The sequence below is a fragment of the Psammomys obesus genome, unplaced genomic scaffold, assembly GCF_907164565.1.
Source record: "Psammomys obesus unplaced genomic scaffold, mPsaObe1.curated_primary_1811, whole genome shotgun sequence".
Classification (NCBI taxonomy): Eukaryota; Metazoa; Chordata; class Mammalia; order Rodentia; family Muridae; genus Psammomys; species Psammomys obesus.
Window position 1 is genome coordinate 9,121,735 of NW_026596095.1, and position 21,758 is coordinate 9,143,492.

At 40.5% G+C, this 21,758-nt stretch overlaps 1 protein-coding gene across 2 annotated transcripts in view; it reads right to left on the reverse strand.

Annotated features, from left to right (window-relative positions):
* Tlcd4 (TLC domain containing 4) overlaps positions 1-21,758 on the reverse strand; it is a 61,720-nt gene that overhangs the window by 16,155 nt on the left and 23,807 nt on the right. For both annotated transcript variants that reach the window (XM_055628134.1, XM_055628133.1), the window contains exons 2-5: positions 18,532-18,697; positions 13,617-13,706; positions 11,127-11,185; positions 9,063-9,157 (exon numbers count right to left, since the gene is read on the reverse strand). In XM_055628134.1, coding sequence (XP_055484109.1) covers positions 9,063-9,157; positions 11,127-11,185; positions 13,617-13,706; positions 18,532-18,686 — 399 coding nt within the window. In that variant the 5' untranslated portion in view covers positions 18,687-18,697. The remainder of the gene's footprint in view (positions 1-9,062; positions 9,158-11,126; positions 11,186-13,616; positions 13,707-18,531; positions 18,698-21,758) is intronic.

Consider the following 21,758-nt stretch of genomic DNA (forward strand, 5'->3'; position numbering starts at 1 on the left):
AATAATAATAATAATAATAATAATAATAATAATAATAATAATAATAAAAAGAATTTTAAAATAGATATCCGAAAGTCATAAAAACAATGAAATAATAAAACAGCAGCAACTTTAGTCTTAATTACAGTTTAAAATTTTTCTCTCTGGTTAATGGTGAGCTCAAAAGTATGCTCAGGAAATCACTACGTTGAAAACTGCTGTTGCCCACTTCTAACTCCTACAGCGTCATAGAAAAAATGTGGCCAAGAACCAAGGAACCAAATGAGTATGAGAGCCAACACAACTTTATGATGTCCTTTAAATATCAAGTTGCGGGTAAAAATAGTACCTTGGAAATGTCTTTCTCTAACCATATTCACCCAAAGTGCAAATTCTCTACACTTTAAGAAAATGTGAGGCCTTCTAAATTCTCTCATCCCCAAGAAAATCTTCACTCTTTTATTTGGAGTACAGCGGCTCTTAATTATGGTCCCTAGAGCAGCAAGGGACCTGGGAACAAACATTATTATTGTGTGTGACAGATCGCTGTGGAGGGGTGCAGGTGGCACAGTGTCTCTATGGAAGGCAGAGGACAACTGTGTTAAACCACTCCTTCCATCCTCCTGTAGGGTCTGGAGATGGAATTCAGGTCTCAGGCTTGCCCAGCAAGTGCCTTTGCCTGCTGAGCCAGCTCAGTGGCCCCTCTTTCTTTAATGTTTATGTGTCCTATGCACACGAGTCTCATGTGTCCAGATGCACTCACCTGTGCATGTGCTTGAGTAGGGCAGAGGGCAATGTCACCTGTCTTCCATTGCCGCTCTCCACATGACTGTCTGAGACAGGTTCTCTCACCTGCGAATATCCTCCCCACTCTGACTGCCCTCCCAACATCTCTGTTTCTCTGTGTAGTCCTGGCTCTCCTGGAACTCACTCTGTAGACCAGGCTGGCCTCTGCCTGCCTCTGCCTCCCAAGTACTGGGATTACAGGCATGCACTACTATGTCAAGCCTTCTGATTTCTTTCTTGCATAACATCACCAGCATGCCAGCTCTATCAAGTTCTCTGGCTACAGATTGTATAACCATTTTGTGAACTGTAAAAATACAGAGCACGTTAGCTAGAATTTCCACCCCATCCCCGAGGTGGCTATGTCTACCCAAATATGCACCAACTACCATGTCCTCACAAACCCCATTTCCTGCCAACCCCACCATGATTCCACAGACTGTATTTCCTGCCAGCCCAAGTCCTGAATATCTCCCGAGAAGAGGGGATGTCTTTTCCCAGGGACTCTCTCCGTAATGTCTTCTGACCTACGAAACCTTCTCTACTTTTTCTGCCAATCTAAATATAAACTTTTGCTGAGACAAGATCTCACGGTGTAGCCCTAGCTGGTCTGAAACTCACAGAAGTCTGCCTGCCTCTGCTTCCAGAGTTCTGTGCTGGAATTTTAGAACACAGGCCCCCATACCCAACCCAACGTGAGTATTTTTAAGACCAAATTTAGTCCTACATGTCTGAAAAGCTCTCAGAAAATCTGGAAAGGTATATATGTACAATATACATCAACTGTGATAATATACACCAAGTGCAGCCACTACTATGTTTAGAGGAAAAAGAAACTATCCCTTTTCATTCCCTAAGTTACTGTGGTATCACTGACTTATTACTGGTTACTTACTTATTTACTGAATTACTGAGAAAGGATCTGTTTGTCCCATAGCATATGCTGGCCTCAAACTTGCTATTTTCTGGCCTGAGCATTTGGGTGCTGGAATTACAGGAATGCACCACCATGCCTGGCTGGTTTTTTTTTTTTTTTTTTTTTTTTTTTTTTTTTTTTCCCAATAGTTCTCTAGTAGAAACCACAGGCTCTGATACACACCCTCATCCCATAGAACCACCGCTCTACACAACACACACACACACACACACACACACACCACACACACACCTCTTAGTTCAGAATACTCTAACTTGACTGTTCATATTAATTATGGTTACAATGTCTGAATTGCAACTATAATTAATGTGAACAGTCAAGTTAGAGTGAATTTCCTCCCTCTTCTACTTTATAGCCCCTTAGACATTGCTAGGGACAATTCAAAGCTAGGTGCCCTGTAACCACTTCTCCCTTCCAGGCTCTGATCTCTGGGCCCTTCAATTATCACTCACAATACAAATTGGTACCTAATCTAATCTTGCCTCTACGGTCAACTGACTGCTCTCCTGAGTATTTCTCGACATGAACACATGCACAATTAGGGACTCCAGATAGGGGCCACGTTGGGTGTACTCCAATCAGGCAAATGAGAACTTTTAACAATTAGACACTGTGTCTTTCCTGGTGGAACCTAAATTTGAAAACTGTTTTCATTTCAGATGTGATATACTCTTGATGGAGGTAAAGTGTGGCCAACTACTACTCCTGGGCTTCTTTCTTCCACAAGTTATCAAATCTAAATGCAAATTTAAGCTCTATTCATTTAGGCTTACCATTCTAGTATGTAGCTTTATTTTAAGAATATCATACATTGTCCAACACAATAGTTTTTCTTCCCAGATTTGCATAAATAAGATTTCTTTTCTTAATTTATTGTTATAAAATATACACGACATGGTATCAGTGATGTTAAGGACGTTCACGCAACCATCACTGTAACACTCCCAGAACTTTTTCAAATTCTCGGCTAAAACTCTGTCCCATGAAATAATGAGCCCCTATTATCCTTTCTGCCCAGTTCTTGGCAACTTAGAACCTATTTCCTCTCTGAGGACCTGATTATTCTAGGCATCTAATAAGAAAGGTCACGATAAGCTTGCTCTTAGAAAAATCTAATTTAAGAGTAGAATATTGACCAGGATGGCGCAGGCTGATCTTCTTGGCTAACGGCTTTTTTTTTTTTTTAATCACCATATACCAAGCCCAGAGGTGGCTCAGAGACCCAGACTGAAGTTATTTAATGTCTAAAAGTTAAGTATTATTTTTTAAGCTCACTGAAGAAAACTGTTGACTGCCTGCAAAATCTTTCATTTTAAATGACTGGAGCTATCAAGGAAGGTGGTTCGGTAGCTTGACTGACAGCTGTCAGGTCCATCCCTCATGGCAGGCCAGAACAGCAACTGCCCAGAGTGGAAACTGAGCAACTTTACCAGGATGGGAAGAGAAGAAACCTGGACTGGGAGATACTGCTATCACCTTCACAGTTCCAGAGTTGGCCAAGACTGTGAATGACATTGCTGGAACCCTTGGACAGGTTGAGTATTAAAAGGTGACAATGAAAACTTCCATCTACCATGTTTGAAGCTTGTCAATCAAGCAAGCACTTTTTCAGGGGTTCCCAGAGTGTCATCTGGGCAATCAATAGTTTAACGACTCTTACATATGCAGCAGACTCTCATCCAACCACCAATGCCTTCACAAGACTCCAGACTAGAAGACACAGGAGTTAGGGAACCACCCAAACTACCCTGCCAAAGTAGGAAGTTTTACTTTGCCAAAGTCAGCTTCAGATGATCCTTAAATGATTCTGCCCGCAACAGGATAGCCTTAAACACAGATATTCTAGTCTTCCTGGATCAGATGTCAACCTGGTAGGGAGGTACCTCCAACATCCATGGCACCTCGTGTTTATCCATTCCTGGCTGCTTCATCAGCTCTCTCATCAGCTGGCAGTCCAGCTCTTTCTTCCCTTTGTACACAGCCTCTGTGACGCAGCAGAGATGCCGAGAGGCATCGTCCACTACGGTAGAACTGTCCACTTGTGGTGTAAGGGAGGGTAGGCTAGGCTACTCGCATGGGCAGTGGGTGACTATCAAGGCTGACAAACTCCAGGCCCACCCAGCAGCTGCTGTAGAACTGAAGATTTAAGAAATCATTTAAGACAGATTTCTGTGAGTTTAAGACCAGCCTGGTCTACGTACGAGTTCCAAAACAGACAGACAGGGCTACAATAGAGAACCAGTCAAAAGAAGAAAAAAAAAGGGAAGAAACTGAAAAGAGGGAGAGAAGGAGGATGGGAGGAAGAGAGACAGACCCGAGAGCAAAGATGGAGATGTGAGGCTACCAAGGATTGTGGGTGCTGAGAACCTGAGGGGCAGTGGAGCTCAGAGGAGAACACAGAAGGTGCGTGAAGGGGAGACACTGCAAGTAGGGCTCCTGGGAGACCCACAAAACTATCTCCAGGTGCTGAGGAGCAATTCAGAGCTAAAACGTTGAGAGCTGGGGTCCTGACACCCTCTGCTCCAAGCTGCAGCGGTAGGTACTACCAGTAGGAGCTGCGCAGGTTCAACACTCCAAGCTTGGTGCTCCGGATACAAAGGGAGCTACCCTTCATCTGGTCACGATTTCCATTTGAACCGGCATGTGACCGTGTGACGGCACAATCCATCAGCTGCTCTCTTTCCTTATTTATATCCGTATTGAAAGAAAAATAGGATTAAAAACAACAACAAGCTTAAGATAAAAAGACTGCTTTGCTGAAGTTATTCCAAATCCCTTGTTCTCAGAGGACTGTGAAACAGCAGGCAAAGGCCCTGCCTTCCCTGTCCTTTGCTTACTTTTTCCTTTTCTTAGCACTTTAAGTCCATTTCCTAACCTAAAGCTGAGGAAAAGACAAACAGAAACTCAGCTATGCCTGCAACTTATGAGAATGCTCACATCAAACATTCTATACCAAGCAGTAAATGCTGAACAAATGCCTAACATTTAGAAACATAACTACTATGGTAACTACCTAATTTTTTCCTTTCCTACCATTTCCATGTGTATATGCAGTGCTCATGTGAGCACGCATGTTTACACACAGGACATGTGTGTGTGGAGGCCTTAAGCTGATGGAAATCACCCTCCATTGCTCTCCTCCATCCCCTGTATTCATTGAGGCAGGGTCCCTCAATAGAGCCCAACAGCTGGTGGTATACCTAGTCTTTCTCTGGGAACCCCTTCTCTCATCTTGCTAAGGCTGGCATTCATGGAGGGGGGAGGCACTGCATGCCCCAGCATTTGTGTTCTGGGGTCCGAACTCAGTCCTCAAGCTCACAGAGCAGGCTCGTTAACCAGTGAACCACCTCCTCAGCTCCTACACTTTTTCTTTAGGCTGTCCTATGGGGAAAAATGAGGGTGGTGGGGATACAGTATTTGTATGTGTTGACTATAGTTAAGTACACTATTAAAATCTTTTTAGCTGGGCGAGACACAAGGCCTTTAATCCCAGTACTTAGGAAGGGAGGCAGAGACAGTTGGGTCTCTGAGAGTTCGAGGCTGGGCTGGTCTATATAGCATATTTCAGGACACTCAGAGTTACTTAGTGAAACCCTGTTTCCAAGAACAAAATCTTTTTAAGCTAAGAATTTTGCTTCCTAACTCCATTAATCATAAATTAGTGAGAGGCATTTAATACATGGCATTTGTATAGAGATAAAAATTTATGCTGTAATCCAGCACTAGGGGTGGCAGAGGCAGGCAGATCTCCTTGAGTTTGAGGCCAGACTGATCTACAGAGCTAGTCCAAGACAGCCAAGGCTACATGGAGAAAAAAAAAAAAACATTTGATGTGTATATGTTTGTGTGTACATGCATATGTGTGTGCAGGTGTCTGTGTCCACACATGTGCAGGCTAGAGATCAAGCTTGGATGTCTTCTCTAGTTAATTTCCCCTTATTTTTTTTAAGATTAAAAATATATATTTATTTTTATGAATATGAGCAATCTGTCTTCACATGCACCCAGAAGAGGGCATCAGTTCCCATTATAGACTGTTGTGAGGCACCATGTGGTTGCTGAGAATTGAACTCAGGACCTCTGGAACAGCAGCTAGTACTCTTAACTACTGAGCCATCTCTCCAGCCCCAGTCCCCCTTATTTTTTGAGACATTGTCCTTTCACTGGTCTGGAACACGCCTATTTAGCTAACTAGCTGGCTAGAATATCCACCTGGCTCCCCTCCCAAGCGTAGAATAACAAGCATGAGCTACCATGTCCACTTTTTCACACAAGGGCTGAGGAATCAAGCTCAGGCCCCAATGATTACTGGGTAACAGCATTCCAGCCCCTAAATAAAGGCTAAATAAAGAGCCGATATTTTCCTAATCCTTAGAATCTGCCGCAAAACTACCAGTTTTTGGTGAATATGGCACAACAAAGTCTTTCACTTCCAATAGGACTTCATACACAACCGCTCTAGGGTATTTCTAATATATAAACTGAGGTAAAGTGTTGAACAGAGGAAACCACACAGAAATGTGGCCCTTAGGACACATTGCAACCAATACTTTTAAGTGAATTGATGAAGACCCATTAGAAAGCAAAGTTTCTTCCTAAACTGCAGCAGATGGGTGTAATAAGTAGATGCCAGGACACTGCAACAGTGCCGAGCTGAGAATGATGTCCATGCAATGACTTCCAAGTTCACGTGTTTTCAGAAGGAACTGTAACTAGTTATACACAGGTGTGGTTTGCCTAGAGCCAGGCAGTGAGTCATGAAAAAGAAAACTAAGCACATTGAGTCATAAGAAAAAATAAAATAAAATAAAGGAGCATAGCAAAGACATCAGGATGAGATGACACAGTAGGGGGAGGGGAGTGTCCTTCTAAAAATGCATTAAGGGGCTGGAGAGATGTCTCGGGGGTTAAGAGCACTGCTGCTCATCCAGTAGACCCAGGTTTGATTCCCAGCCCCCAAATGGTGAATCACAACCATCCGCAACTCTAGCTCTGGGGGATCTAATTCTTCCTTCCGGCCTCCCAGGGCAGCAAGCACATACATGGTGCACAGATATATATGACACAAAACACCTCCATAATAAATATTTTAATGTATTAAAGCACAGATCAATCCATGTTCTCACAGTGAGAGATGATGTCATGCTCCCCTTGCTGACCAGCATCCTCTCTCAGGAGAGTAAGCTGGGTGGCAGTTTAAAAAGCTTGGCCTGTTTACCTCTTTGTACAGACAGAAGCAGAATTCCCAAGATTTAAATTACCCTGGTAGGAAAAAAAATTTAATCTAGTGAATGTGGTAGAGAGAAGTACAAAAACCATGCTCAAAACATTATATAGCCTAAGGCTAGGGAGATAGTTCGGTCAATAAAATGCTTACTTTGCAAGCAGAAGGAGCTAAATTCAATACCTAGCACCCATATATACAAAACCCAGGCCCGATGGTGCATAACTTGAAATCCCAGCTCTGGGGAGACAAAGAGACAGGTTGAACCCACGGGCCCAATGGGCAGCCAGCCTAGTCTATTCCAAGCCGGTGAAATACTTGTCTCAAAAACCAAAGGCATTAGTATCTCTGACCTCCACAGGGATATACACACATACATGTACACACATACACAACATTCTGAGGGAGGTTATGACCCTGAGTGGGACAAATCATCCTCAAAGAACCAGGTCTGTCTCCCAGCAATGACAGTGATACCTTCTTACTGGACAAGCTGGCAGGACCAGATCTGTGAAAGGATTGCCTATGCATACCTACTGTCCTGCCCCAAGTCTTCCTCTATTTAAAACTGAAGTTCATGTCAGTAATCTGAAGATGAACTTGGGCATCCATTCCTCTCCTTGATGAAATCTCCCTTCTCTGCTTTTTTGCCATCACTGGTCTTTTACACTAGTGTTATTATGTGACCTGATGGGGCCGTGGGAGCTGAAGATTTCTGCCCTAAAACTCTGGTTGTAGATCATTCAATAATAAGGTCTTTAATCCCAGCCCTTGGGAGGCAGAGATGGCTAGAACTCTTTGAGTTCAAGACCAACCTGGTCTACATAGTAAGTTCCAGGGCAGCAGAGCTACATAGAGATGCTCTTTTTAAAATTTAAAAAAAAAGGAAGGCATTAAAACAACAAGACTGAAATGGGTCTTACTCATCAACTCACTAAATAAGACAACCATTAATTTCTCCTTTAAAACAGCATGCATTTGATTTTTTAAAAGCAGGCATAAAAGTCCAAAGGCAAACTAGTATTCATCTCATATAATTAAGCATTCAACTTGCCAATCTACGCACAACCAGCCATTTACCAAGCTGTTGATTCCAGAGGCCAAAACAGAACAGCAGTTCATAATATCTATGCTTATAAACGCATATAAGGGACCTGTCAACTTTATCAGTTTATATTCTTTCCACAGAATGCTGAAATCTACACACATCCAAGGCTGTTAAATCACAAGTGCATAAAGAAAGACAAGGATTTACATCTGCAATGTCCTAGGTTTGTTTGGGTTGTTCTGGTTTTTTTGTTTGTTTGTTTGTTTTTTTAAGTGGAAACTCAAGTAGTTAGTGTCATTTGCCTGGCTTGGTTTATGAATGCAAAGAGACACACTAAGGCACGAGTGGTGGCCCAAGCCTGTCCTGCCTCCACGTGAGAGGTAAAGGCAGGAAAGTCAAGAGTTTAGGGGAGAAGTTGCATGAGGGAGAAGGAGGGATGGAAATGATGTCAAGACAGTATACGTGTGAAATCCTCAAAAAAAGAAAAAAGTTCAACCACATTGTATATCTTCTGTGAATTTATCATTACGATTACTTAAAAGACAAAGAGCCCATAAGCCCGGGAGAAAATGCATATGACCCCTGAATCAGCTTGACAAGATTGTAATGTAACACACTGCTTTTCCTTTTAATATATATTTGCAATTGGTGCAAGGGGAAAAGGAGAGGGAGTTAGCTCAAGATTAGGCTCAGCTAGCCTATGCTGTAGGAGACCCCATCTCAAAAGACCAAAACCAAACTAAACAAATTAGGACAAACAGACACTAGTAGAAAACCACATGTGAAATTATTATAAGTTAACTTAAGAGTGTGCCCACTTTGAATTAAGGCTCACAGAATGACGGGGCGTGGTGACGCAAGCCTTTAATCACAGCTCAGAAGGCAGAGGCTGGCTGAGCTCTATGAGTTCTAGGCCGGCCTGCTCTATAAATTGATTCCAGGACAGCCAGGGCTACACAAAGAGAACCTGTCTCAAAATAAATGAACAAAAAACCAAACAGACAGACAAAAAGACTTATATGCTTAGATTTATGTGTCTCTTTCCAGCTGTGTCTACTGGCTAGGATACTATGAATGCTGGCACTCACCAGTACAAAGAAGAATGCAGCTAGTGCTGAGCAATGATGAATGACAAAAAACTTGTCGCCAATCACTTTCCAATTCAAAAGTATAATCAATAAATCTGCAAGAAAAATAAATGAGATGTCAGACTGGAAAATAGTTGCTTGGTTTTATGAGTGTATTTTCCCTCATTGTTAACTCTGGGGTGTCCGATCTGATACCAGAATCCTGTCATTCATCCCCAACTCCACCCACTTTTCTGTCCTGTCTATATATAGACACATATATATGTCTATTATATGTATATATATATATATATATATATATATTTTTTTTTTTTTTTTTTTTTTTTTTTTTTTTTTTGAGAAAGAGCTCATGTAGCTTAACTAGCTTCCAATGTGCTATGTAGCCAAGGTTCACCTGGAACTCCTTATCCTCCTGTTTCAATGCTGGGATAACAGGCATACACTTCCTAACATGCTCAACAGAAAAAAAAATCAAAGGTACAGCTAAATATTAACAAAAACTAGTAAAACCACCAAGAACTATGCCTATTCAGAAAGTGTACAAAGAAAGAGAAGGCACAATTTCTCATCAATAGACGCTTGGTTGACGTATCAGGACTTAGAGAACAGTGTAGTTTAACAAAACAGAAACTGCTCAGAATATGAACCCACTGCTTTCCCTAGCAAACAGTTGAACATCAAATGTAGCCTGGGAGACTGATGGCCAACATGGGTTCACACTTTTGGATTAGAGCATCTAGAATGTAGAGATTTCATTTTTAAAAGCAAAAGTTACTAGCACAAAACTACATACAAACAGTTTGAAAGAAGATTCAAACTGTAAATTTTAAGGAGAAACTAAATATTATAACTAAGAAAAATAATGTAAGAATATCAGTAATTACCTGATACCTTTCTCCAAATACACCCATGTCTCTGTATATTCTGGTTGCATGTTCCTTGATCATAAGCTATGACAATTTTGTAGCATATTCTATAGAGACTAAGATAACCTCACTTTGTGCACTCAGCGTCTTGTGGATTGCTGTCTTATTTGGGAGAATCTTAATAATTTTATTTTGTACAAGATTCTGAGCTGCTGAGGATGTAGCTCTGTGGAGTGCTTGCCTAGCATGGAGGAGCCCTGGGTTTGGTGCCCAGCACCACAGAAGCTCCCTGGAGAAGCCTGTTTATATCAGCAATTTTAAGTTAGAGGCATCTAAAGTTGAATGTTATCCTTGACTACATAGCAAGTTTGAGGTCAGTGTGAGAACCCTGTTTCAAAAACAAAAACAAATGAACAAATAAAAAAGACTGCCTGAGAATTACTAGTCTGCAAAGACAGTAACTAACCCAGGAACGTGGGCATGCTATGAATTGTGTGATCTTGTTATAACATCATTTTCTGTCAAATGGGCAAGCCTTTCCCCAATATGTTAAGGAGTTCCTTTTTTAAACTGGGGTATCAAACCATTTCCCTAAAACTTATCCCTTCCTCTTAAAGAGTGACTTACTGCAATATAATTATTTTTGTTACAATTTACACCTTCATGACACATAAGTTCTCTATTTAAATTCATCCCATCTTTATCACTGTGTCATATTCTACTTTGGCTTGTATTTTCTTTCAGTTATTTGGTAAGCTTTAGAATTATAAAATAGGATTCTTATTCTACACCTTAACTGATCACATCTAGACAGCTTGTATGTGCAAACTTTACCCAAACAAAAAAACCATGACTACTGGAACATTCTTCAAGGGCCCTGGCTACTGAGGGGTACAGGATTACGCTTCATTAGCTTTATAGTAATAGGCTCTTTGAGAAAGAGAAAAACCATTGTTTTGCTTTTTTTTTTTTTTTTTTAAGTGTTAAGGCCTCTATTATTTGAGGCCTTTCTCGAGGTCTAGAAAGCAAAGCCAAAAACTAAATTTCAGGCTCTGCCATCTTTGAAGGTTTTATTTTCCCCTGTAAAGACCCTTAAGGCTATATTTTTCAAATAATCCAAAATCGTAAAGAGTATATTCTTTGCATCATTCCATGGGTAGTTGAAAAAGCAATAGCAATGAACAATGTTACAACATACCAGAAATGAGGTAGCCTGAAGTAGTTGCAATATTCAATTTCACAAGCGATGGATCACCCCTAAACATATTTAAAACAGAAACAAAACAAAACAAAAACCCATCACATTATCTTCCTAAACATATGGTGGTTTTCTTTTTCTTCTTGTTTACTGCGGCAAGGCTTCGTGTGGCCCAGGCTGGCCTCAAACTTGCTAGGGCCACCCTTGAACTTGAATTCCTGATATCTTGCTTCCGGTTCCCCTGCTAGGATCACAGGATGTACCAACACACCCCAACACAGTACGAATTGTTTCACTCAGAAGACCTGCTGCTCCTACTCCCCAAAATGTTTACTCTAAGTCCAAGCCAGCCTCCAGGATCTTCCTAAGGACTAGTCATTGATTCTTGGCATTTAAAAACTGAACTCTTCTAAGAAACCATTTAATACCAATCCGTACGGGGTTTAAAGAGTCAAAAACAGACCTCCTAATGATGACCCAGAGCAGACTCTGTATTTTAGGAAGAGCTTATAACTACTCCCAGAAGCCTCCAGATCCGTGAGCAGAACACTTGGTGAGTTTCTGCATGCACCAGATCCAATGCACTTGGAGGATGCCTAAGAACCCACTGGCCCTCGTGGAGAGTGGGTCACTACTGATTCTGGACCCTGTTACAAACCAATCTGAGCCTGGTGCTAGCTAAGATAATGCTTCTGACTGCACAACTAGCCACAATTTTTTACATACACATATATACACATACATGATTTTTAAAAGTACAAAAAAAGTAATTTTACAAAAAGACTTATAAGTGCCTTCATATGATTTGTTCACATAGGAATGAAATGAAATTTTAGATGCTGAAATGGGAAATCATCTATAACCCATTCGATTTTGGGGTAATATAGTCTGATCAATATTACTCTACTGAGGATTAGAGGGACTTGCCTATCACCCTTGAATACAGTCAGAACAGGACAATTTGACCCTGGTGTTGTAACCAGGGTCATATATGCATATCAACATAATGTATGGACAACGTTCAGGAGATCTTTTTTCCACCTTTTCTGTGGGTCCCAGGGGTTAAACTTGGATTCCCAGGCTTGGGAGGCTGTAATCTGGCGAGCATCTCACTAGCCTAGGATGGTACGTATTTGCCCCACCCTTCCTGTCATTTGTAGTATTACTCCGAAATTAACACACAGAAAAACTGGCACTAGCTGAACTAAAACAGAAATACAGAAGCAAAGTCGCATTTTTTTTTTTTTTCACACACTTTAGCCTCTAAGTGCAATCCAGGAAAATTGGACCTGGAATAAGTCACAGAATATACAATTAGATAAAAGTTACCAAGGCAAAATGTGGCCAAGGAGCCACATCAATTACTTATTTCTTTATTTATATTTTGGAAAATGTACTTCTCAAAAGAAAGGTTCTGTTTACAACCATGTTAAGAAATTAACATGAGGGAATTAAACCTACACTTTGTTTAGACTGAGAATATGCCAAGGTATGAAAGATTCTAAATTTTGGAAAAAAAAATCTGAGTCACTTTGAAAAAAAAAAATCTTCCTAATGAAAATGTATAAGCTGGTATAATCCTGAAGGGATAATTTTACACTTACGTCAGGGGTGGTACCCATGCAGTCCCACAGTGATGGTCAAAACACCTGGCTAAATTATCCTGTATCCCACAAACCCATCTCACATCCATACTTCCCGTACTCCTACGCCCTTACGCGAAGCTGACCCAGGCCTTCCTATGCTACTCCAGCAGTTTGCAAAATTTCTGCAATTATAGCCATACTCAATGTTTTCAAAAAGATGCATCTCTATGGTTACCTTAGAGTATTACCTGTACTAAATTGTCAAATATTTCTAAATGTAGATTTTAATTCCTCTTGCATGGCCATCTAAAAGTCTCATTTCAATTCTCTGATGGCAAACAATGGGTCACACACAAATTTGAAGACCAGTCTTAGGTAGTGACTACTAGAGCAGACTGTCTTGGCTCAATGAAGACACTATTTTACCCACAACAGCATTTGTAATAAATAACTTGGTTTTGCTCAACTAATCACATTCTTCTTGCTTGCGACAGCAATTGCAATATGAAAGCAAAACGGCCCTTAACATTTGTGTTCAAATCTAAACCATTTTAATGTAATTGGCCAAAGCAGGACTGAATACAAGCACTTTAATAAGGCATGTATCAGAGATAATCGATATGTTTTCTGTTTTAAAGGAATGTAAATGAGGCTTTTATTAATAATTAATATCAGGCTGCAGAGTTGGCTCAGCGGTTAAGAACACTGGCTGCTTTTCCAGAGGACCAGGGTTCAATTCCCAGCATCCACATGGCAGCTAACTACTGTCTGTAATTCCAGGATCCAACACTCTCACAGACATATATGCAGGCAAAACATCAATGTACATAAAATAAAAAGTACATTTTAGAAATTAATATCAAAGCATAAATAAAAAGCAGTAGCTGGGAAAGAAATGGCTTACCAGAGTGGATCAGCTATAGTAGCCTCATCAAAGAAGAACAGGTATAAGCCAAAAGTCCCAACCAGCAAAGAGTGGCACGTAGACACTACCCTGAAATGAAACAAGGCACACACACAAAGATCTCAGATTCCTTGCAATAAATAACTTGTTCCTCTAAGACGTTTTCCATCCTGAAAAATTTACACCTTGAAGCATTAAAAGTTAAACATGAAAGAGTGAAATGTAGGAGGAGAGCACCATCTGAGAGTCACTGAACCCTGTCATGTACAAGGGCCAGGGGCATGGCTCAGAAGCAGAGCACTTGTCTGGCATGCATAAGATTCCAGGTCAAATCCCCAGCACCAATCAATCATTAGAGACCAGGGATGTGGCAGAGGCCACATGGGTTTGAGACCAGTCTGGTCTCTATAGCAAGTACTACCTCAGCCAGAGTTATATGGTAAGACCCTGTCTCAAGAAACATAATGATGATGATGATAATGATGATGATAATAACAGACAATGGTAATAAAGAAATCATAGGGCCATGGCTTGATTTCTCTTTCCCTTTCAGTTTTTTTCTTTTTAGTTTTTTGAGACAGGGTTTCTCTGTGTAGCCCTGGACTTGCTTTGTAGACTATGCTGGACTCAAATTCACAGAAATCTGCCTGCCTCTCTTTCCCTGAGTCCTGGGATTAAAGGTGTATACCACCACGCCCGGATCTAGAGCTTCATTTTTCAAATGAACAAATTCTATAATCCTGGGCAAATCATTTCCCTGTGTTAAGGTTCTAAAGTGGAAACACACTCGACTCTGTTAACAGAGTCCTGCTGGAACAGACACAGTGTGATAAGGCCACGACCCCTCAAGTTCCATCCCGCAGCAGTGTGGCCAGAGGATGAGTTTTCCTGCTCTGGGTAGGAACGACTTCCAGCTCTACTGCCCTTAACTGGCTCCTGTTTATGGCCCTCACTACTAGTGAGGGGACCTGGAACCGACTTAGGCCACACGGGTGCTCCACAACTGAGATACGCCTCTGGCCCATCTCTCTATTCCTAAAGCAATCTGAAGGGATCATGACTCAGCGGTGCACCATCTTAGAGATTCAGTTATCGGCGTGCATTCCCATGTACCAGCACACTTGTGATGGATCTGTGAGGAGCAACAGCAGATGCTCTTGGACATTCTTCATCATTATTAGGAAAACACTTCCAGATAGAAAAGTTGAGAGCCACTGACCTGATGTTTTTTTTTATTTGGTTGTCTGTTTTTAATTTTTGAGATGGGGTCTTGCTGTATCATATCCCTCAAGCCGAGCTTGAACTTATAAGGTTCAAGGGATCTTCTCAAGTGCTTGGAATATAGATATATGGCATTAAGAACATACCCCCCCCTTCTCTCTGAGACTTGTGTTTCACCTCCCAGTGGTAGAACGGCAGATGTGCCACCATGCCTGGATTTGTGGGGTAAGGCAAATCATACCAGGGTTTTATGCATGCTAGAGAAACCCTCTTCCAACAGAGCCACAGCCCCCACAACCCTTTTTAGAAAGACTGAATTAAAAGTTCACAAAATCCAGGTTGTTTTCCTTTATAACATAAAATAAGTTTTGGATGGAAATTAATTCTTCGAGCCTATCTAGTTCATGATGCGATGACTCACCTGCAACTTGACTGTCTAAGACACTGGGCAATCACCCACGTACAATCGAGTTGATGTTTAAGCCAGCTACAAAGCTTTCACATCTTAATTTAGAAGTTTACAAATAATGAAGTCTCTTTTCATTAAAATGAAGGATGCAGGAATAAACTAGAAACTACTGATGTGAGATAAATGTTTCTAAAAGCAAAAGAACTACATCAACCAATATTAAGTTTTCTGTTGGAAAAGTTCATTGTACCTTGAACTGTTAGTCTACATGATCATCTAGATAGGCTCTTAAATAGATGAGCCATGCTATTCCCAACTGTGTCTTAAATTCACAGAGAGTCTCATTTTAGTTTGGCCATTGACCAAAACAATAGATAGATAGATAGATAGATAGATAGATAGATAGATAGATAGATAGATAGATGATAGATAGATAGATAGATAGATAGATAGATAGATAGATAGATAGATAAATAACTCCATTGTCAATTAGCTTAGCCATTTGGAAGTGTGAATAATTAACCTAACTGAACTGTTTTACAAGCCTGGGGTTTTTGTGTCAAGCACACCTGCATTCCTTTGAGAACAGCAGCATAGGAATGTAGCACCATGCACGGACTGGACCTAGTTCCCCTACGCAGATGTAGCCGATGGACAGCTTGGGCTTCATGTGGGTTCCCTAGCAAGGGGAGCAGGGGCTGTCTCTGACATGGACTCTGTTGCCTGCTTTCTGATCACTCCCTGCTGGCTGGTGGGGCAGCCTTGCCAGGCTGGGGTGGGCTGTAAAGGAGGAGGCTCCCCTTTTCTGAGGAATAGGGGTGGAGGGAGGAGGATATTCCTGCCTCTGCATCTGCTGGGATTAAAAGGTATGTGCCACCACAATCTGGCATTCAAACACTGCATCTAAATCACCACACAGAGGGCTCCCTACAGTTATTCAAAACCCTATGAAAGGAAAACACAACCTCTCCTAAAGTCCTGAATAGTGGTTAGTAACCATATATTTAAAAAAAAAAAAAAAAAAAAAAAACACCTTTGTTTTCCGCCCCCTCCCCGAATGGGCCAGCAGGTAAAAGCGCTTGCTGCTGATCCTGAGTCCTGGAGGACCTGAGTTCAGTCCCCAGGATGCACATGGTGAAGGGAGAGAACTGATTCTTCTACCCTCCACACACGTGTGATGGGGTATGTGCACCCACACATACAAACATACAGAGAGGATAAAAACTTTTACGTTTCCTTTTGAAAAATAAAATCTAACTTTTATATGCTATTTCTGATTTGCAGGTTTTGAGTGTTATTCTTCACTGAGGTGATAAGTGGTAAATGAAAGTATGATAAGCTCTTGGATGGTGGAAATGACATTTAGTCAAAATTCTCACTATCCTGAATAGAAAAGCAGATACTATGAACCATCCATCAGTCTGCACCAAAAGTCATCGCTTCTATAGCTGAGTGCCGTGACAGCATTGGGGAGGCGGAGGCAGGGACATCAGGATTTCAAGGCTGGTCTTAGGTACATAGACAATTGCAAGTCAGTCTTAGGCTACATGAGACTCTGTCTCAAAAAAAAAAAAAAAAAAAAGCAACAACAATAAGAAAAGTCTTTACTTGCAGAAGCTGCTGTTAGAAAACATCTGAGATTTTTATTTTTATTTTTTTAAAATGCAAATCCTATAGTAGCTAAACAGAAACACCTAAAGGAAAGAAAGATTTGAAATTAAAAAAAAAAAAAAAAAGAGTTGTCTGCTGTTTGGAGCATGTTTCAAGGTTGGAAGCTGAGTTTTAAGACATAAGTATATCCTAAAAAAGAAAAATAGCCCAAATGTGGTGGAGCATGCCTTTAATCCCAGTGCTCTGGGCGAGGCAGAGGCAGGCAGGTCTCTGTGAATTCGAGGCCAGGCAGGTCTAAAAAGAACCCAGGACAGCCAAGGCTACAGAGAGAAACCCTATCTCAGAAAGCAAAAAAAGCCCAACTTCCCTTTGTACTCTTTAAGTTTCAAGTATACAAGCTGGAGCAGGAAGCAGGAAACAGAGAGATGAGAAAACCCCATTTGAACAGCTAAATGAATCTGATATGAGGGCAGATTCCCTCTTCAAAGCAGAACTCAGTTTCACATATTATAATATCCTGTGCCACAGAACAGTGATGAGACTGAATAACGCAAAATAGTTTCCAATTTCATTTTCATCTCTGCTTCTATCTCCCCTTGCCCTCCCTATTTCTTTGGTATGCAGCTACACAAGATTCAAAAGCTTTTACAGATTCCAACCAAACTGAAAGGGAAACAAACAAAAAAGAGTTCAAAATTTACTCAGAACATCTATGTCTCTCCCACTGGTCTTTCCTACCATCCCATCTTCAGATGTTGGAAGAGGTTTTTTTAGGATAATAATATATGAGCCAGAGAGGTTGCTCAGTGGTTAAGAGCACCGGATACTCTTCCAGAGGACAGAAGTTCAGTTCCCAGCATCCACATGCAGGCTCACAACCTATAACTCCAGTCCCAAGGCACCCAGCAGCCCCTTCTGGCCTCCACAGGTCCCAGGCCAGCACGCTGCACACAGACATACATGCAAGCCAGACATCCATATTACATAAAATAAAGCAACACATTTTTTAAATAAAAGAATAAATTTGGAAGGCTCTAAATTATAATTAGAACCCATGATAAGATATGGACTGAAAACCCTGCCCTCTGGTCTGCGGAGCTCAATCACACTGAGTGTGTCTAACCCACGTGGGCTAGTCACAACTCCAAGAAATATTTTCTTTCGTTACCACCACCAAAGGATATGTGTTTGTTGCTGTGAACTTTTCAAAAAGCAATGAAGAAAAGACTTTCCTACAGTCAGCTGGAACACACTTACTGTTCCCAAATTTACCTACAAAGTGAAAAAAAATGTCCCTTGCATTTTTATTTTGTGTATGGCTGTCTTGCTTGCATGCACACCTAGTGCCCGTGGAGGCCAGAAGAAGACCTCAGATCCCATGGGACTGGAGTTACAGAGGTTGTAAACTGTGATGTGGGTGTGGGAATTGAACCCAGATCTTCCGGAAGAGCAGTCACTGCTCTTAACCATGAAGCCATCTCTTCAGCCACCCCTATTCCCTCCCTAACATCTTTTGATGTAAAATTTCTTAAACTTTTCTTTTATGAGATATTGCCTTTTTTTCTACTCCTAAGATCAAACAAAATTCCTTTTTTTAAGAGTCTAAATGAAGGATTTTTTTTTTATCTCATAAAACTATTTTTAAGTCAATTAATTACATTTTCATGGCTTTACCTTGAGTTCCATTCAATCTTCTTTTCGACGCTAAGACTACTATAACCTGGAGATACTTTTGCTGAAAACCAGTAACTTACAAAATGGAAAAGAACCTGAAAGATGACAAAGCTGCTACAAACAATGCCGATGACCAGCGTGGTATTGGCCTCCATATTTCTTCAATCTGTTAAGAGAAAGGATGGCTGTGAGCTGATGTCAAACAATAAGCCTACAATATATTTTAAATTTTTAATAAGTGCATATTCATGTCAGTATTTTATAGAAGTATTTTATTTTAGCCTCCTGTTTCTTCACATTTATTATCCATGTGTCATATCATACATTTGTCATTTAAAACAAAAATACATTAAAGGTCCCTTTTTAAGTACCTAAAAGGTACTGTGGTACTTTAGAGATCTCCAGATCATAAAAAAACATTTTAACAATAAGATTCAAACTTACCTTATTTAGGAGTTTAATACTAAGAGGGAATTTCAATTGCTGCAATTAAAATTATTCTTTTAACAATATTTTAATTATATATAGACAAATCACCTGATTTCTCTTTGACTGAGTTTTCTAATCTATAAACTGAGAGAGTTGGTCAGATAATTACTAAGAAACATTTAAGGCCAAAATCATAGAACACTGCCTGCAGTAACAAATAAAAAATAAATCATAAAGTTAAAAACTGATTGTATTGTGAAATACAATATTGAAAACAAAGTCTGAATTTTAAGAAGAAATAAGTAATTAAAATGAACCACAGGGCCTGAGAGATGGCTCAGCAGTTTAAGAGTCCTTGTGACTTTTGCAGAGGGCCAGAGCTTAGCTGCCAGCACCCATGTAGGGTGACTTAAAACTACCTGTAATTTCAGGTCCATATTGTCCAACACTCTCTTCTGGCCTCCACGGGTACAGGATTCATATCTACACAATGATACACAGACATACATGCATACACACAATTAAAAATTAAATGAATATGCTGGGCAGTGGTGGCTCATGCCTTTAAACCCCAGCACTGGGAAGGAAGTGGTAGGTAGATCCCTGAGTTTGAGGCCAGCCTGGTCTACAAAGCAAGTTATAGAACAGCAAGGGCTAAACAGAGAAACCCTGCCTCAATAAATAAATAAGTATCTTTAAAAACAACAAACAAATAAAGAAAAACCATACCACTGGAATTATAAGTTAGTGGTAAAGTTAACATTTTTCTTAGATCAAAGAGCCTCCATAACTTTTTAACCTGGTTTTTTTTTAACCATTTTTAACTGTTTTAAATAAATAAATAAATAGATAAATAGACAGATAGATAGATAAATAAATAAATAAATAAGTAAATAAATAAGTAAATAAATAAATACATAAATGAGCTTTGGTTTTAAAGAACAGCTAGCAGAAGCTGGGTGTGGTGGCACAGGCCTGGAATCCCAGTATTCAGGAAGGCAGAGGCAGGTGGATCACTATGAGTTCTAGGTCAGGCTGGCCTACAAAACAAATCCAGGACATCCAAGGCTACACAGAGAAACCCTGTCCTGAAAAACAAAACAAAACAAAAATAAGAACAGTTAATGGAAAGAATAGTAGTATCTACATACATGTACACATACATACTTGAAGTATGTTTTCTATGTTGTTGGGCTGAACTTTATTTGGGCTCCTAAAAAAAAAAATCTTAGGGCTGGGCATGGTAGCACACTCCTGTAATCCCAGCACTCAGGAGGCAGAGGATCTCAATGATTTTGAGGCCAGCTTGGTCTACAAAGTTAATTCCAGGACAGTCAAAGCTACATAGTGAGAGACTTTCAAAGAAAGAAAAAAACAATCTTAAGGACATTCAGACCAAAAAGTGCTAAGGCATTTGCTCATATCCAGTAGCCCACTGTTTCACTCTGCCAGGTCCTCAGAAGAGAGGGAATGAATCAATATACATTTCCAAGCTCCTAATTTAAAGCAATAAAGTCACATACTGAAGCCAATTCAGCAGAGGAAAACCAAGTCACTGCCTGAGTTAGCAATAAGCCCACTTCATCCCCTGCCAACCAAGATATCATGATTTGACTCCGTCTCCCACAGGGCTCCTTCTGACAGAATTCATACGTCTGTAATGAATTCTCTTACCCCTCTCTCCCTCTCTCATCGCCCCGCCTCATGTGTTTGGTAAAATTATTGATATTGTATTCTTCTCTGTAAGACCCCATTAACTTTATTGCTCATTTACTTCCTTTTAGTTCAATGTGTGTGTGTTGGGCATTACGAAATTAGTCTGTGGCCTCTTAGCCTTGGCTTACTATTAACCAAACAATACATAAAAGTAAACTTTGTACATCAACAAACGCGTTATGATGTGACTACGTGGGACCTTTTTCTAGAGATAAAGCAATTGCAAAAAGTAAATAGCTACTTAAAGAAAATGGAATGCTCAACTAGGAGGCACTGAGAGTATACACTCAACAGTAAGGACGGTTTGCCTGAAGGCTTTGGATGCTCCTCTCTGGCCCTGGAACAAGGGTTGCTGGTAGACTTTTATTAAAATTCAGTGCATTTCTTGAATGCGTCCTAAAAGTTGTCATAAAACTTATTACACATTGCCGGGTGCAGTGGTGCATACCTGCATTCCCAGCACTAGAGAGGCAGAGACAGGTAGATTTCAGAGTTCAAAGCCAGCCTGATCTACAGAAAACATGTCTGAAAAAAAAGAAGAAAGAAAAAGAAAAGGAAAAAAAAGGAAGAAAGAAAGAAATGTAATATGGGGACAAGAGAGATGGCTCAGAGTTTAAGAGCACTGACTATTCTTCCAAAGGATCTGGGTTCAATTCCCAACAAGCACATGGCAGCTCACAACTGTCTGTAACTCCAAGATCTGACACCCTCACACAGACATACAAGAAAGAAAGAAAGAAAGAAAGAAAGAAAGAAAGAAAGGAAGGAAGGAAGGAAGGAAGGAAGGAAGGAAGGAAGGAAGGAAAGAGAGAGAGAGAAAGAAAGAGAGAGAGAGAGAGAGAAAGAAAGAAAGAAAGAAAGAAAGAGAGAAAGAGAGAAAGAAAGAAAGAAAGAAAGAAAGACAGAAAGAGAGAAAGAGAAAGAAAGAGAGAAAGAAAGAAAGAGAGAAAGAGAGAAAGAAAGAAAGAAAGAAAGAAAGAAAGAAAGAAAGAAAGAGAGAGAGAGAAAGGAAGGTAGGGAGGGAGGGAGGGAGGGAGGAAGGAAGGAAGGAAGGAAGGAAGGAAGGAAGGAAGGAAGGAAGG